General features: G+C 50.9%; 1 protein-coding gene across 1 annotated transcript in view; it reads left to right on the top strand.

Annotated features, from left to right (window-relative positions):
- The window catches only part of OGA (O-GlcNAcase), a 314,455-nt gene that overhangs the window by 121,451 nt on the left and 176,579 nt on the right, over nucleotides 1-16,425 (top strand). The window contains exon 7 of the mRNA XM_030202855.1: nucleotides 3,700-3,984. Coding sequence (XP_030058715.1) covers nucleotides 3,700-3,984 — 285 coding nt within the window. The remainder of the gene's footprint in view (nucleotides 1-3,699; nucleotides 3,985-16,425) is intronic.

Genomic DNA, 16,425 nt, shown 5'->3' with positions numbered 1-16,425 from the left:
CAAGAAGACCATTATCTCTGTAGATGGGGGAACAGCTTTTAAGGATCCTCAGGATTGGAAAATGAAGACGAAGAGCTATGATCTTTCTGTGCTGGCTCCACAAGTGGCGGTCTAATGGCCAGAGCATGTTTCTGCTGGTCGGAAAGGATCTTGGCTGATCCTTGTAGGAAGCGAAGCTTGGTGGTCCAACAGGTCAGAAAACTACAGATGGGTTCTTTTTTCTTAGCTGATGCTCTTTATGATTTGTTCAGAGCCTCCGTGAAGAATAGGGCTCTGGTGGTTGCTGTCGATTGGGCTGCGGATGTAGCTTCCAAATCCAAGCTTTGCGCCTTGTATTTCTGTGGGTCCATGCTTTTTGGTGAAGAGCTTAATAGATTGGAAGCGGTGCAAAGAAAAGTTACGAAAATGGTATGGGATTTGTGTTGCAAACCGTACGAGGAGAGACTTGCCGACCTGAACATGTATACCTTAGAGGAAAGGAGAAACGGGTGACATGATACAGACGTTCAAATATTTGAAAGGTATTAATCTGCATACGAACCTTTTCCGGAGATGGGAAGGTGGTAGAACTAGAGGACATGAATTGAGGTTGCAGGGGGGCAGATTCAGGAATAATGTCAGGAAGTATTTTTTCACAGAGAAGGATGGTGGATACGTGGAATGCCCTCCCGCAGGAGGTGGTGAAGATGAAAACGGTAATGGAAATCAGTCATGCTTGGGATAAACACAAAGAAATCCTGTTTAGAAGGAATGGATCTATGGAATCTTAGCAGACATTGATTGGCAACGCCGGTATTTGGAGAATAAAACCGGTGCAGGGCAGACTTCTACGGTCTGTGCCCTGAGAAAGGCAGGGACAAAGCAAACTCGGATATACATATAGTATTACATACCATGTAAAATGAGTTTATCTTGTTGGGCAGAGTGGATGGACCGTTCAGGTCTTTATCTGCCGTCATTTACTATGTTACTATGAGTTGGTGAAGATGAAAACTGTATCTGAATTCAAGATAGCTCAGAACAAGTACATAGGATCTCTAGGGAAGCAGAAGTTAGTAGATGGCATGGATGGACAGACTGGATAGGCCACATGGTATTTATCTACCTTCATTTTTCTCTTTTTTTTCCCCTCTGTTTCTGTGTATGTGAAAACAATATTAAAGCGGCTGAAATGCAGGGGACCTGGGGAGTGAAGGAAGCATTATGTATCAGCTTGAAAAGAGAAGATGGAACTCTTTATACATATAGGTGTCATGTACATGCCTCCAACTCAGAGAAGTTGGACAGTGGATATTGATTTAGATATCCATAAACTGGGACTGAATGGGGAAGTGTTGTTGCTGGGAGATTTTAACCTGCCAGATGAAGATTGAAATATCCTAATTGCAGAATCCGAAAGAAGTAGAAAGAGCGTAGATGCCCTTGAAAGCTCTCTTCTCTGACTAATGGTGTCAGAACCTACAAGGGAAGGGGCAACATCAGATCTAGTGTTCGCAAATGGAGAAAGTGTGTAATGTATGGCTAGGTGCTCACCTGGGCAGTAGTAATCGTCACACAGTATGGTTTGATATAGGAACTAACGCAGACTGCGGACACACAAAACTCACAAGTCCTGAATTTCAAACGTACTGATTTTAAGTAAAATGAGAGTACTTGAAGAAAGAACTAATTGGATAAGAGGCGATAAGAGAAATGGAAAGACTGAGGTCAATGCTGAAAGGAGCAGTACAATGGCTACGGAACTCTACGTAAGGAGAGTTAACAAAAGGAAGAGGTAACAGATATGGTTCTCCAGACAGATGACTGAAAAAAGAAAGGCTAAAGAAAATGCATTCAAGGAATACAGAAGAATGCAAGAAGAGAAACACAGAAAAGAATATTGAATAAAACGCAAAGAAGCAAAAAAAAAAAATACAGCTGGCAAAAGCACAGGCAGAAGAAAAAACGGCTTGAGGTATAAAAAGGTGACAAGACTTGTATATTGGAGAGAGGAGGAAGGCTAGAAATGGAATATGAGACTGAAAACGGCTGAGAACTTCTATGTGAAAAGTGATGAGGAAGAAAGACGTACTAAACAAATATCTTCTGTGTTCACGGAAGAAAATCCTGGAGAAACACCTCAGATGGTTGATAAAGGTATATATAGGAATGGAGTAGATATCGCACTGTTTTTTTTTGCAAACAACTTGAAAACTGAAAATGGACAAATCCATGGGACCAGACAAGGTCCACCCCAGGATATTGAGGGAGCTCAAAAATATTCTGGTGGGTCCTTTTAAATGTTTGATAAATCCTTGGCAATAAGAGAGGTTCCACAGGATTGGAGAAGAGCGAATGTGGTCTCTTCACAAAGTGGTAACAGAGAAGTCAGAAATTATAGTCCAGTAAGCCTCACTTTGGTGGCTGGAAAAATAAATGGAGGCTCTACTGAAGGAAAGAATAGTGAACTTCTTGGAATCCCACCAGAGCCGGTGGTGGGAGGCAAGGATAGTGCTGGGCAGACTTTATACGGTCTGTGCCAGAGCCGGTGGTCGGTGGTGGGAGGCGGGGATAGCGCTGGGCAGACTTACACGGTTTGTGCCAGAGCCGGTGGTTGGGAGGCGGGGCTGGTGGTTGGGAGGCGGGGATAGTGCTGGGCAGACTTATACGGTCTGTGCCCTGAAGAGCACAGGTACAAATTAAAGTAGGGTATACACAAAAAGTAGCACACATGAGTTGTCTTGTTGGGCAGACTGGATGGACCGTGCAGGTCTTTTTTCTGCCGTCATGTACTATGTTACTATATGAGGCAACAGGTGTTTTTTTTTTCTTTTCTTACTAAGGAAATCATGCCACAATGATTCCCCCCCCCCCCCCCCCCCCCGCCCCCCCACACACACACACTTTGGATGACAAGAGAATTGGATCATGTGCTAGATATAGTCTACCTGGATTTGAGCAATGCTGCTTGATTTTTATTCTAATTGATGATGCCTCTTGTTTAATTTTTACAGCATATGACTCTTAATTTGTTCATGTCCTTATTCACGCTAACCAACAGGTACCATCTGATATATCTGTGGTTTTGATAACCATTTTTATGTTCATGCTTTACATTTTATGATTTTTGAGATTAATATGCATGGCTATCATACATCTTCCGCACAAGCGCTTTTTCTGGAAACTATAGTAAAACTTTTTTTCTGGAAATCATAGCTCACTTTTATCTGCGCACACATATTATTTTCAGTGTGGCACTAATATTGTTGTAGTGCACAGGCTCACATACCCACATATACTGAGTGGTATCATTTCTCTGTTTTCATTTTTCACGCCACATATATACATGCACAATATTTGGTATTTTGTTTTATATTCTTATTTTCATGAGGACTCCTGAGGAAGGCCTGTTTGCTGAAACATGGCCTATATATATGGTCCATCACTTGTCATCCTGGAGAAACGTTTTTGTGGTTTCTTATACATCTAAACAAAATCCATGTAAAATAAAGCCTGCTATGCTCTTCACTAGGTATTTTCTTCCTAGTATGAATGTGACTTTATCAGGACTTAATGATTATAAACATTCAAATGTCAAGAGTCCATGTAGAGACCCAAATGTTAAAATTTTACAGTTTTGGCTGTTAATCCTTCTTCCCTAAATGTTGGTTGACAAGTTGCTAATTTGTTAAACTGAAATATGTTTTCATTTAATTTCAGGCCCTAAAGTTGTATCTAAAGAAATTCCTGTAGACTCCATTGAAGAGGTTTCTAAAATTCTTAAGAGAGCACCAGTGATCTGGGACAATATACATGCTAATGATTATGATCAGAAGAGGCTGTTTCTTGGACCTTACAAAGGAAGGTCGACAGAGCTCATCCCCAGGCTGAAAGGAGTTCTGAGCAATCCTAACTGCGAGTTTGAAGCTAATTATGTTGCTATTCACACATTGGCAACTTGGTATAAATCTAACATGAATGGTGTGAGAAAAGATGTTATGATGAGTAAGTATGTGCATTGTACTTGAACAATCAAGCCAAAATCTTGACAATTTTGTCATTTAAAATAAAAATTCAAGATAAAATAATGGTAAAGATTTTATTCTCCAAGGACAAGCAGGCTGCTTGTTCTCACTGATGGGTGACGTCCACGGCACCCCCTCCAATCGGAATATTCACTAGCAAAGACGTTTGCTAGCCCTCGCGCGCGCATGCGCGGCCGTCTTCCCGCCCGAACCGGCTCGTGTTCATCAGTCTTCTTTTGTCCGCGCTCGGGACGGTCGTGTTTTGCCGCGGTTTCGTGCCCCTCAGAAGACCTCGCGCGTCTTTCGCGTTTTCTACTTTTTCCTGTGTGTTTAAAAATAAAAAGAAGGTTCCCCTTTTTTCCCGTATTTCTAGCTTTTTCCCAGCGTAAGTGTCCTTTCGCTTTCGGGAGCGGCCTTGTTGGCCGCCCGTACGGGTTTTTCTCCCTTTTTTTTTCGGTGCCTATTGTCATCATTGCGAATTTTGATTTTGCTGGCGCGATTTTTCCGCCCATGTCATCGAAGCCTTCCAGTGGCTTCAAGAAGTGCACCCAGTGCGCCCGGATAATCTCACTCACTGATAGGCACGCTTCGTGTCTTCAGTGTCTGGGGGCTGGGCACCGCCTGCAGGCCTGTAGTCTTTGTGCTCTTTTGCAGAAGAGGACTCGGGTAGCGAGATTAGCCCAGTGGAACGTTCTGTTCTCCGGCGCTTCGACGGCAACAGCATCTCGGGATTCGTCGAGTGCATCGGCGTCGGCAGCACCGAAGTCTTCGGGGAGTGCATCGGCGTCGACTGCATCGAGGCGTATTCCTCCTGCATCGACGGTACCGACATTTCGAAAGAAGGCGTCGGTGGTACTGGGACCCCCGCTGGTGCTGATGTTGTCGGATGGTGGTGCTTCGTCTGGAGTGCAGGTGAGGGCTATCCATTCCCCTGCTGGTGGCGGTGAGCCTTCGGGTAGTTATCCTCCTGCCCTGAGGGCTCCTGCGGTACAGGCCCCCCCCCCCCCCCCCCCCCCCCCAGGATCGACCATCTTCGGACCCGGCCCCGAGGAAGCGACGTCTGGATTCAACGTCGTCCTCATCGGTACAGGGGAGCTCCGGTGATATGCTTCGCTCGAAGAAGTCAAAAAAGCATCGTCACCGGTCACCTTCCCGACTTGGTACCGGGAGCTCTGGGTCGCCGAGGGAGTCGGCACCCAGCAGGCATCGGCACCGGGAGGACCGCTCACCCTCCATCCAGGAGGTGTCGGTGCGCTCTACCCCGGACAGCCCGGTACCGGCTCCGCGCCCGGAACAGATTCTGACCTCGACGCCTGCACTGGCTTCTCAGTCTTTCTCCACAGCCGCTCTGCACAAGAGTCTCCGGGCCGTTCTTCCAGGCCTCCTGGAAGAGCTGTTATGCCCTTCTCCGGTACCGGGGGGGTGCGTGTGCCACCGGTGCCGTCGAGTGAGGCGACAGCTGGCCCGGTACCGGCTTCGGCTGCCTCCCAGGTGGACTCCCCGACAACGTCGGGGGAGGGAGCTTCGCTGCTGCCGGCCAGGGAGTCCACCTCTCGACGCTCCCACCGTGGCCGTGTTTCCGCGGAGTCGGAACGGGCGCGGCTTCAGACACAGGTTCGTGAACTTGTCTGATACGGATGGTGAGGCCTTGTGGGAGGCGGAGGAGGACATCAGATATTTCTCTGACGAGGAGTCTGATGGCCTTCCTTCTGACCCCACTCCCTCCCCTGAAAGGCAGCTTTCTCCTCCCGAGAGTCTCTTTCTCGGCCTCTGTCCGGGAGATGTCTACGACCATCCCCTTCCCGGTGGTCGCGGAGGATGAGCCAAGGACTGAGATGTTTGAGCTCTTGGATTATCCTTCTCCACCTAAGGAAGCGTCCACAGTACCCATGCATCATGTCCTAAAAAAGACGTTGCTGGCGAACTGGACCAAGCCACTAACTAATACCCACATTCCCAAGAAGATAGAATCCCAGTTTCGGATCCATGGGGACCCAGAGCTGATGCGCACTCAGTTGCCTCACGACTCTGGTGTGGTGGATCTGGCCCTGAAGAAGGCTAAGAGTTCTAGTGAGCATGCTTCGGCGCCCCCGGGCAAAGACCCCAGAACCTTAGACTCCTTTGGGAGGAAGGCCTATCATTCTTCTATGCTCGTGGCCAAGATTCAATCATACCAGCTCTACACGAGCATCCATATGCGGAATAATGTGCGGCAGCTGGCGGACTTGGTGGACAAGCTCCCTTCTGAGCAAGCCAAGCCGTTTCAGGAGGTGGTCAGGCAGCTGAAGGCATGTAGGAAATTCCTGGCCAGAGGGGTATATGATATCTTCGATGTTGCGTCCTGGGCTGCTGCTCAAGGTGTGGTGATGCGCAGACTCTCATGGCTGCGTGCCTCCGACCTGGAGAATAAGATCCAGCAGCGGATTGCAGACTCCCCTTGCCGAGCGGATAACATTTTTGGGGAAAAGGTCGAACAGGTGGTAGAACAGCTCCACCAGCGGGATAATGCTTTCGACAAATTCTCCCGCCGGCAGCCTTCAGCATCTACCTCATCAGGTAGACATTTTTATGGGGGAAGGAGGGCTGTTCCCTACTCTTCTGGTAAGTGTAAGTACAATCCTCCCTCTCGACAGCCTGCGGCCCAGGCTAAGCCCCAGCGCGCTCGCTCTCGTCAGCAGCATGCGCCTCAGCAAGGCCCCACAGCTCCCCAGCAAAAGCAGGGGGCAAGCTTTTGACTGACTCCAGCAGAGCATGGCCGATATCACAGTGTCCGTGCCGGACGATCTGCCGATCGGGGGGAGGTTGAAAGTTTTTCACCAAAGGTGGCCTCTTATAACCTCCGACCGTTGGGTTCTTCAAATAGTCCGGCAAGGTTACGCCCTCAATTTGGCCTCCATGCCTCCAAATTGCCCACCGGGAGCTCAGTCTTTCAGCTTCCAGCACAAGCAGGTACTTGCAGAGGAACTTTCCGCCCTTCTCAGCGCCAATGTGGTCGAGCCCGTGCCACCGAGGCAAGAGGGACTGGGATTCTATTCCAGGTACTTCCTTGTGGAAAAGAAAACGGGGGATGCGTCCCATCCTAGACCTAAGGGCCCTAAACAAATATCTGGTCAAGGAAAAGTTCAGGATGCTTTCCCTGGGCACCCTTCTTCCCATGATTCAAGAAAAAGATTGGCTATGCTCTCTGGACTTAAAGGATGCTTACACGCATATTCCGATACTGCCAGCTCACAGACAGTATCTCCAATTCTGTCTGGGAACACGTCACTTCCAGTACTGTGTGCTACCTTTTGGGCTCGCCTCCGCGCCCAGGGTATTCACGAAGTGCCTGGCTGTGGTAGCAGCAGCGCTCCGCAGGCTTGGAGTGCACGTATTCCCTTATCTCGACGATTGGCTGGTGAAGAACACATCCAAGGCAGGAGCTCTACAGTCCATGCAGGTGACTATTCGACTCCTGGAGCTACTGGGGTTTGTGATAAATTATCCAAAGTCCCATCTTCTCCCAGTACAGAGACTCGAATTCATAGGAGCTCTGCTGGATTCTCGGACGGCTCGTGCCTATCTTCCGGAGACTCGTCTCCCGGGTGCGAGCGTCCCAGCAGATCACAGCTTGGCAGATGTTGAGATTGCTCGGCCACATGGCCTCCACAGTTCATGTGACTCCCATGGCTCGTCTTCGCATGCGATCTGCTCAATGGGACCCTAGCTTCCCAGTGGTTTCAGGCTGCTGGGGATCTAGAGGACGTGATCCACCTGTCCACGAGTTTTCTCAAATCCCTGCACTGGTGGACGATTTGGTCCAATTTGACTCTGGGACGCCCTTTCCAAATTCCTCAGCCGCAAAAAGTGCTGACTACGGATGCGTCTCTCCTGGGGTGGGGAGCTCATGTCGATGGGCTTCACACCCAGGGAAGCTGGTCCCTCCAGGAACAAGGTCTACAGATCAATCTCCTGTAGTTACGAGCGGTCTGGAACGCTCTGAAGGCTTTCAGAGATCGGCTGTCCCACCAAATTATCCAAATTCAGACAGACAACCAGGTTGCCATGTATTACATCAACAAGCAGGGGGGCACCGGATCTCGCCCCCTGTGTCAGGAAGCCGTCAGCATGTGGCTGTGGGCTCGCCGTTACGGCATGTTTCTCCAAGCCACATATCTGGCAGGCGTAAACAGTCTGGCCGACAGGTTGAGCAGGATTATGCAACCTGACGAGTGGTCGCTCAACTCCAGAGTAGTGCGCCGGATCTTCCAAGTGTGGGGCACCCCCTTGGTAGATCTCTTTGCATCTCAAGCCAACCACAAGGTCCCTCAGTTCTGTTCCAGACTTCAGGCCCACGGCCGACTGGCATCGGATGCCTTCCTCCTGGATTAGGGGGAAGGCCTGCTTTATGCTTATCTGGTGGGGAAGACTTTGTTGAAACTCAAGCAAGACCGAGGCACCATGATTCTGATTGCTCCTTTTTGGCCACGTCAGATCTGGTTCCCTCTTCTTCTGGAGTTGTCCTCCGAAGAACCGTGGAGATTGGAGTGTTTTCCGACCTTCATCACTCAGAACGAAGGGGCGCTTCTGCATCCCAACCTCCAGTCTCTGGCTCTCACGGCCTGGATGTTGAGAGCGTAGACTTTGCCTCTTTGGGTCTGTCGGAGGGTGTCTCCCGTGTCTTGCTTGCTTCCAGGAAAGATTCCACTAAGAGGAGTTACTTCTTTTTATGGAGGAGGTTTGCCGTCTGGTGTGACAGCAAGGCCTTAGATCCTCGCTCTTGTCCTACATAGACCCTGCTTGACTACCTTCTGCACTTGTCTGAGTCTGGACTCAAGACCAACTCTGTAAGGGTTCACCTTAGCGCAATCAGTGCATACCATTACCATGTGGAAGGTAAGCCGATCTCTGGACAGCCTTTAGTTCACTTTATGAGAGGTTTGCTTTTGTCAAAGCCCCCCATCAAACCTCCTACAGTGTTATGGGATCTCAATGTCGTTCTCACCCAGCTGATGAAACCTCCTTTTAAGCCACTGAATTCATGCCATCTGAAGTACTTGACCTGGAAGGTCATTTTCTTGGTGGCAGTAACTTCAGCTCGTAGAGTCAGTGAGCTTCAGACCCTGGTAGCCCATGCTCCTTACACCAAATTTCATCATAATAGAGTAGTCCTCCGCACTCACCCTAAGTTGTTGCCGAAGGTGGTGTCGGAGTTCCATCTGAACCAGTCAATTGTCTTGCCAACATTCTTTCCCCATCCGCATTCCTGCCCTGCTGAACGTCAGCTGCACACATTGGACTGCAAAAGAGCATTGGCCTTTTATCTGGAGCGGACACAGCCCAACAGACAGTCCGCCCAAATGTTTGTTTCTTTTGATCCCAACAGGAGGGGAGTGGCTGTGGGGAAACGCACCTTATCAAATTGGCTAGCAGACTGCATTTCCTTCACTTACGCCCAGGCTGGGCTGGCTCTTGAGGGTCATGTCACGGCTCACAATGTTAGAGCCATGGCAGCGTCAGTGGCCCACTTGGTCAGCCACTATTGAAGAGATTTGCAAAGCTGCGACGTGGTCATCTGTCCACACATTCACATCTCATTACTGCCTGCAGCAGGATACCCGACGCGACAGTCGGTTCGGGCAGTCGGTGCTTCAGAATCTGTTTGGGGTTTAGAATCCAACTCCACCCCCCTAGGCCCATTTTTTATTCTGTTCCAGGCTACACTCTCAGTTAGTTGGATAAGTTGTTTGGTCAATCTCAGTTATGTCCTCGCCGTTGCGAGGCCCAATTGACCATGTTTGTTGTTTTGAGTGAGCCTGGGGGCTAGGGATACCCCATCAGTGAGAACAATCAGCCTGCTTGTCCTCGGAGAAAGCGAATGCTACATACCTGTAGAAGGTATTCTCCGAGGACAGCAGGCTGATTGTTCTCACAAACCCGCCTGCCTCCCCTTTGAAGTTGTGTCTTCCCTTGTCTTTGTCTTGCTACATACGGGACTGACGAACATGAGCCGGTTCGGGCGGGAAGACGGTCGCGCATCAGCGCGCGAGGGCTAGCAAACGTCTTTCCTAGTGAAGATTCCGATTGGAGGGGGTGCCGTGGACGTCACCCATCAGTGGAACAATCAGCCTGCTGTCCTCGGAGAATACCTTCTACAGGTATGTAGCATTCGCTTTTTCTCCTTACTCTTTTGATTCAATGTGTTTGCATTTGACTTTTGTACTAATGCATTGAGCTCACTTATGCTTGACCATTTGACTTTGGATATATTCTGCATGGTGGGACCTTTTTTACATGTTTTTCTTTAAATTTCCTAGGTAAAAGTAGGTATTGGTAGTGTTAACACTATGACCTGCGTATTCTCTGCAGCCCTGTTTTACTGCAGAAAAGAGTGACAGATGTAACAATTTTTTCCATGTTTTCAACTCTTTATGTAGAACTGAAATGTGCACAGCCCTACAGAGCTTTTTGTATATCGTCACCATGCGTGTGCAGTGCTTTATATATACAAAACAGTGTTACTCTTTTGATGCTTACAATCTAGTTAAGGCAGGTTGACAAGAGATAAGGCAAAAATAAGGTTTAGTGAAGGCGGGAAAATTGATTGGAAAGAACTATACTAGGAGGCTTATATAGATTACATTGATTAAGATAAGAGAAACTTCAATGAAATGAAACTACTTTACCAGGCAGAGCCATGTCGGTTTGGTGCCATGCATCCAAAATTGCCATGAGTTGCAAAACTGCAGTTAGAAGAAAGGTATAAAATTGTTTTTCCTTATCCAGCTAGACCAAGCCTTTCATGAGGTTTGTCCCCTCCTATCCAGCAAATGGAGGTGTAAACATTCTGTTCAACGATATCACTGTTAAAGGGGCTGGTGCAGGCTTGAACCCTTCAGTATTTCTCTACTTCCAGCAGCTGGTGCAGGTTGGGCTGGTGTTGTAGGGTAGATAAGCCTGACTGTGGTCAACAGGACGTACAGGGGAGTACTCAAACCTGTCCCCAGCTACAGGCCTATTAGCTGTCCCTAATATGCTGGCAACAGAGACTGACACAAGTATGTGGAAAAACGTTTTCTCCAAGGACAAACAGACCAGTTGTATTTTCACATCTGGGTGATGTCATCTGACAGAGCCCGGTGTAGATTCTGACTAGTGAGATGATTGTAGAATATTCTAGCAGCAACCCACCATACATGCGCTGGTGCCTTCCCGCCCAGTGTGCGAGCTCGGGTCCCTCATTTTGTGTTCTGCAAAGCAGGGAGAATGCGTCTTCATTTCTCCTCTCATATTGCAGTGCCTTGGTATTTTTTTTTCCTTTTTCCCATTCTTTTAGTTTTTTCAGCTTACCAACCTCAATTTGAACACTGCCTCTTTTTACAGCTCACAGTTGAGGAGTTGAGTTTGGCCACAATTCTTTTTTAGTGTCTGAGACGACCGCCAGTGGCTTAAAAAGGTGTGCCCAATGTAATTGGGTGATATCTGTGATGGACCCGTACTCTTGATCCATTGTTCTGTCTGTTGACAAATGTACTTGGGGACCCAGAGGGTGCAGCAGGAGAGACTTTTTGGCTCCTTGAAGGCCAGTCCATCGACATAGGCACTCAAAGCATAAACCTCGATGGCTGCTTAGGCTTTGACTACCACTGGGAGCGCAGTGGCATCGAGGAGGTTTTCACCTGTCTCGACATCAGGCACTGAAAATAGGCCCCGGGACTGGTCATCATCAGACTCAACACAGAGTGTGCGTACTATCGTCAGCACCAGACAGCGATGGTGAACACCGGGGGAAGCCAAAAAGTATAAGCATCAGTCCTCTTCAATGCACAATGCCAGGAGCACCAGGACATCGATATCGCCTGTACCCAAGAAGTACGTGCCCTCCTTTGATAGAGGTGCTGATTCACAAGTCTCTGAGCAAATTTGGTGATGAAAAAGCAGATACAGTGAAAGGTAGATAAAAAGCCTTTCTCCGAGGACAAGCAGGCTGCTTCTTCTCACTGATGGGTGACGTCCACGGCAGCCCCTCCAATCGGAACACTTTCTAGCAAAGTCCTTTGCTAGCCCTCGTGCGCTGATGCGCACCGCGCTTGCGCGGCCGTCTTCCCGCCAGGACCGGCTCGTGCCGGCCAGTCTTCTTTTGTCCGCGCTCGGTACGGTCGTGTTTCGCCGTTCGCGCCCCGAAAGTTGACCTCGCTCGTCATTTTTGGACTTCGCTTAAAAAAAAAAAAAAAGGTGTCGGAAGGAGACCTTTTCGATCTGTTCCCCTTCCTGTATTTCTAGTTTTGCCCCGGTAAGTTTTCTTTCATCGTCGGGGTAGGCCCTATTTAGGCCTCGGTTCGAAGTTTTTCTTCTCCCTCTTTTTGTGGTGCCATTTTCGCCATTTCGAGTTTTGATCTCGCCGGCGCGATTTTTCCGCCCATGACATCGAAGTCTTCCAGCGGCTTCAAGAAGTGCACCCAGTGCGCCCGGGTAATCTCGCTCACTGACAGGCACGCGTCGTGTCTTCAGTGTCTGGGGGCTGGGCACCGCCCGCAGGCCTGTATTCTGTGTTCTCTTTTGCAAAAGCGGACTCAGGTAGCGAGATTGGCCCAGTGGAACGTTTTGTTCTCGGGCTCTTCGTCGGCATCGGCACCGGGAGTATCGACTGCTTCGACGTCGCGGGCGCCCGGACCTTCATACTCGCCCACGAGTGCATCGAGGCATCGGCCCTCTGCATTGGGGCCGAGACATCGGAGGGCTGCATCGGCGTCTGTGGTACCGAGACCTCCTCGTCTGCTGATGTCTTCGGACGGTGGTGCTTCGTCTGGAGTGCAGGTGAGGGCTGTCCATTCCCCTGCTGGTGGCGGTGAGCCTTCGGGTGGATCTCCCCCTACCCTGAGGGCTCCTGCGGTACAGTCCCCCCGAGACCGACCTCCTTCGGCCTTGGCCCCGAGGAAGCGACGGCTGGATTCTACGTCCTCCTCGTCGTTGCCGGGAAGCTCCGTGACATGCTTTGTTCCAAAAAATCGAAGAAGCATCGTCACCGGTCCCCTTCCCGTGTCGGCACCGAGAGCTCTGGGTCGCCGAGGGAGTCAGCACCCAGTAGGCATCGGCACCGAGAGGACCGCTCGCCCTCTGTTCAAGAGGTGTCGGTGCGCTCCCCTTTGGACAGCCCGGAACAGCCTCCACGCCGGAACAGATTCTGACATCGACACCTGCATCGGCTTCCATGTCTTTTTCCACAGCCGCTCTGCACGAGAGTCTCCGGGCCGTTCTCCCGCAGATCCTGGAAGAGCTGTTGCGCCCTACCCCTCCGGTACCGGGGGTGCTTGCGCCTCCGGTACCGTCGAGTGAGGCGCCGGCTGGCCCATTGCCCGAGGTGAGGTCTCCGACATCGGTGCCGCTTGCGGTACCGACTGCGGTAGCCTCCCAGGAAGGCTCCCCGACTACGTCGGCGGAGGGAGTCTACCTCTCGACGCTCCCACCATGACCGTGGTTCCACGGAGTCGAGCCGGGCACGGCTGCAGACACAGGTCCGTGAACTTGTGTCTGACACCGATGGTGAGGCCTCGTGGGAAGAGGAAGAGGACATCAGATATTTCTCTGACGAGGAGTCTGAGGGTCTTCCTTCTGATCCCACTCCCTCTCCTGAAAGGCAGCTTTCTCCTCCCGAGAGTCTGTCTTTCGCTTCCTTTGTCCGTGAGATGTCTACGGCCATCCCCTTCCCGGTGGTTGTGGAGGACGAGCCCAGGGCTGAAATGTTTGAGCTCCTGGACTATCCTTCTCCACCTAAGGAAGCGTCCACAGTACCCATGCATCATGTCCTAAAAAAGACATTGCTGGCGAACTGGACCAAGCCTCTAACTAATCCCCACATTCCCAAGAAGATCGAGTCCCAGTACCGGATCCATGGGGACCCAGAGTTGATGCGCACTCAGTTGCCTCACGAATCTGGAGTTGTGGATTTGGCCCTAAAGAAGGCCAAGAGTTCTAGGGAGCATGCTTCGGCGCCCCCGGGCAAGGACTCTAGAACCTTGGACTCCTTTGAGAGGAAGGCCTACCATTCTTCTATGCTCGTGGCCAAAATTCAGTCCTACCAGCTCTACACGAGCATACACATGCGGAACAATGTGCGGCAGTTGGCGGGCTTGGTGGATGCGCTCCCCCCTGAGCAAGCCAAGCCTTTTCAGGAGGTGGTCAGGCAGCTGAAGGCGTGCAGAAAATTCCTGTCCAGAGGGGTGTATGACACCTTTGATGTTGCATCCAGGGCCGCTGCTCAAGGTGTGGTGATGCGCAGACTCTCATGGCTGCGTGCCTCCGACCTGGAGAATAGAATCCAGCAGCGGATTGCGGACTCGCCTTGCCGTGCGGATAATATTTTTGGAGAGAAAGTCGAGCAGGTGGTAGAGCAGCTCCACCAGCGGGACACCGCTTTCGACAAGTTCTCCCGCCGGCAGCCTTCAGCCTCTACCTCTACAGGTAGAAGATTTTTGGGGGGAAGGAAGACTGTTCCCTACTCTTCTGGCAAGCGTAGGTACAATCCTCCTTCTCGACAGCCTGCGGCCCAGGCTAAGCCCCAGCGCGCGCGCTCTCGTCAGCAGCGTGCGACTCAGCAAGGCCCCTCGGCTCCCCAGCAAAAGCAAGGGATGAGCTTTTGACTGGCTCCAGCAGAGCATAGCCGACATCCAAGTGTCAGTGCCGGGCGACCTGCCAGTCGGAGGGAGGTTGAAAGCTTTTCACCAAAGGTGGCCTCTCATAACCTCCGATCAGTGGGTTCTCCAAATAGTCCGGCAAGGATACACCCTCAATTTGGCCTCAAAACCTCCAAATTGTCCACCGGGAGCTCAGTCTTACAGCTTCCAACACAAGCAGGTACTTGTGGAAAAGAAAACAGGGGGGATGCGTCCCATCCTAGACCTAAGGGCCCTGAACAAATATCTGGTCAAAGAAAAGTTCAGGATGCTTTCACTGGGCACCCTTCTCCCCATGATTCAGGAGAACGATTGGCTATGCTCTCTGGACTTGAAGGACGCCTACACGCACATCCCGATACTGCCAGCGCACAGACAGTATCTGCGATTTCAGCTGGGCACACGTCACTTCCAGTACTGTGTGCTACCCTTTGGGCTCGCCTCTGCGCCCAGAGTGTTCACGAAGTGCTTGGCTGTAGTAGCAGCGGCACTTCGCAGACTGGGGGTACCCGTGTTCCCATATCTCGACGATTGGCTGGTGAAGAACACATCCGAGGCAGGAGCCCTGCAGTCCATGCAGATGACTATTCGCCTCCTGGAGCTACTGGGGTTTGTGATAAATTATCCAAAGTCCCACCTTCTCCCAGTGCAGAAACTCGAATTCATAGGAGCTCTGCTGGATTCTCAGACGGCTCGCGCCTATCTCCCAGAAACGAGAGCCAACAACTTGTTGTCCCTCGTCTCGCGGGTGCGGACGTCCCAGCAGATCACAGCTCGGCAGATATTGAGATTGCTGGGCCACATGGCCTCCACAGTTCATGTGACTCCCATGGCCCGCCTTCACATGAGATCTGCCCAATGGACCCTAGCTTCCCAGTGGTTTCAGGCTGCTGGGGATCTAGAAGACGTGATCCACCTGTCCACGAGTTTTCTCAAGTCCCTGTATTGGTGGACGATTTGGTCCAATTTGACTCTGGGACGTCCTTTCCAAATTCCTCAGCCACAAAAAGTGCTGACAACGGATGCGTCTCTCCTGGGGTGGGGAGCTCCTATCGATGGGCTTCACACCCAAGGAAGCTGGTCCCTCCAGGAACGCGATCTACAGATCAATCTCCTGGAGTTACGAGCGGTCTGGAACACTCTGAAGGCTTTCAGAGATCGGCTGTCCCACCAAATTATTCAAATTCAGACGGACAACCAGGTTACCATGTATTACATCAACAAGCAGGGGGGCACCGGATCTCGCCCCCTGTGTCAGGAAGCCGTCAGCATGTGGCTCTGGGCTCGCCGGCATGGCATGGTGCTCCAAGCCACATATCTGGCAGGCGTAAACAACAGTCTGGGCGACAGGTTGAGCAAGATTATGCAACCTCACGAGTGGTCGCTCAGTTCCCGTGTAGCGCGCCAGATCTTCCAGGTGTGGGGCACCCCCTTGGTAGATCTCTTCGCGTCTCGAGCCAACCACAAAGTCCCTCAGTTCTGTTCCAGGCTTCAGGCCCATGACAGACTGGCATCGGATGCCTTCCTCCTGGACTGGGGGGAGGGTCTGCTGTATGCTTATCCTCCCATTCCTCTTGTGGGGAAGACTTTGTTGAAACTCAAGCAAGACCGAGGCACCATGATTCTGATTGCTCCTTTTTGGCCGCGTCAGATCTGGTCCCTTCTTCTTCTGGAGTTGTCCTCCGAAGAACCGTGGAGATTGGAGTGTTTTCCGACCCTCATCACACAGGACGAAGGGGCGCTTCTGCATCCCAACCTCCGGTCCTTGG

This window comes from Microcaecilia unicolor, chromosome 5 (genome assembly GCF_901765095.1).
Source record: "Microcaecilia unicolor chromosome 5, aMicUni1.1, whole genome shotgun sequence".
NCBI lineage: Eukaryota > Metazoa > Chordata > Amphibia > Gymnophiona > Siphonopidae > Microcaecilia > Microcaecilia unicolor.
Note: the sequence above shows the minus strand (reverse complement) of the source record. Positions and strands in the feature narration are given on the sequence as shown.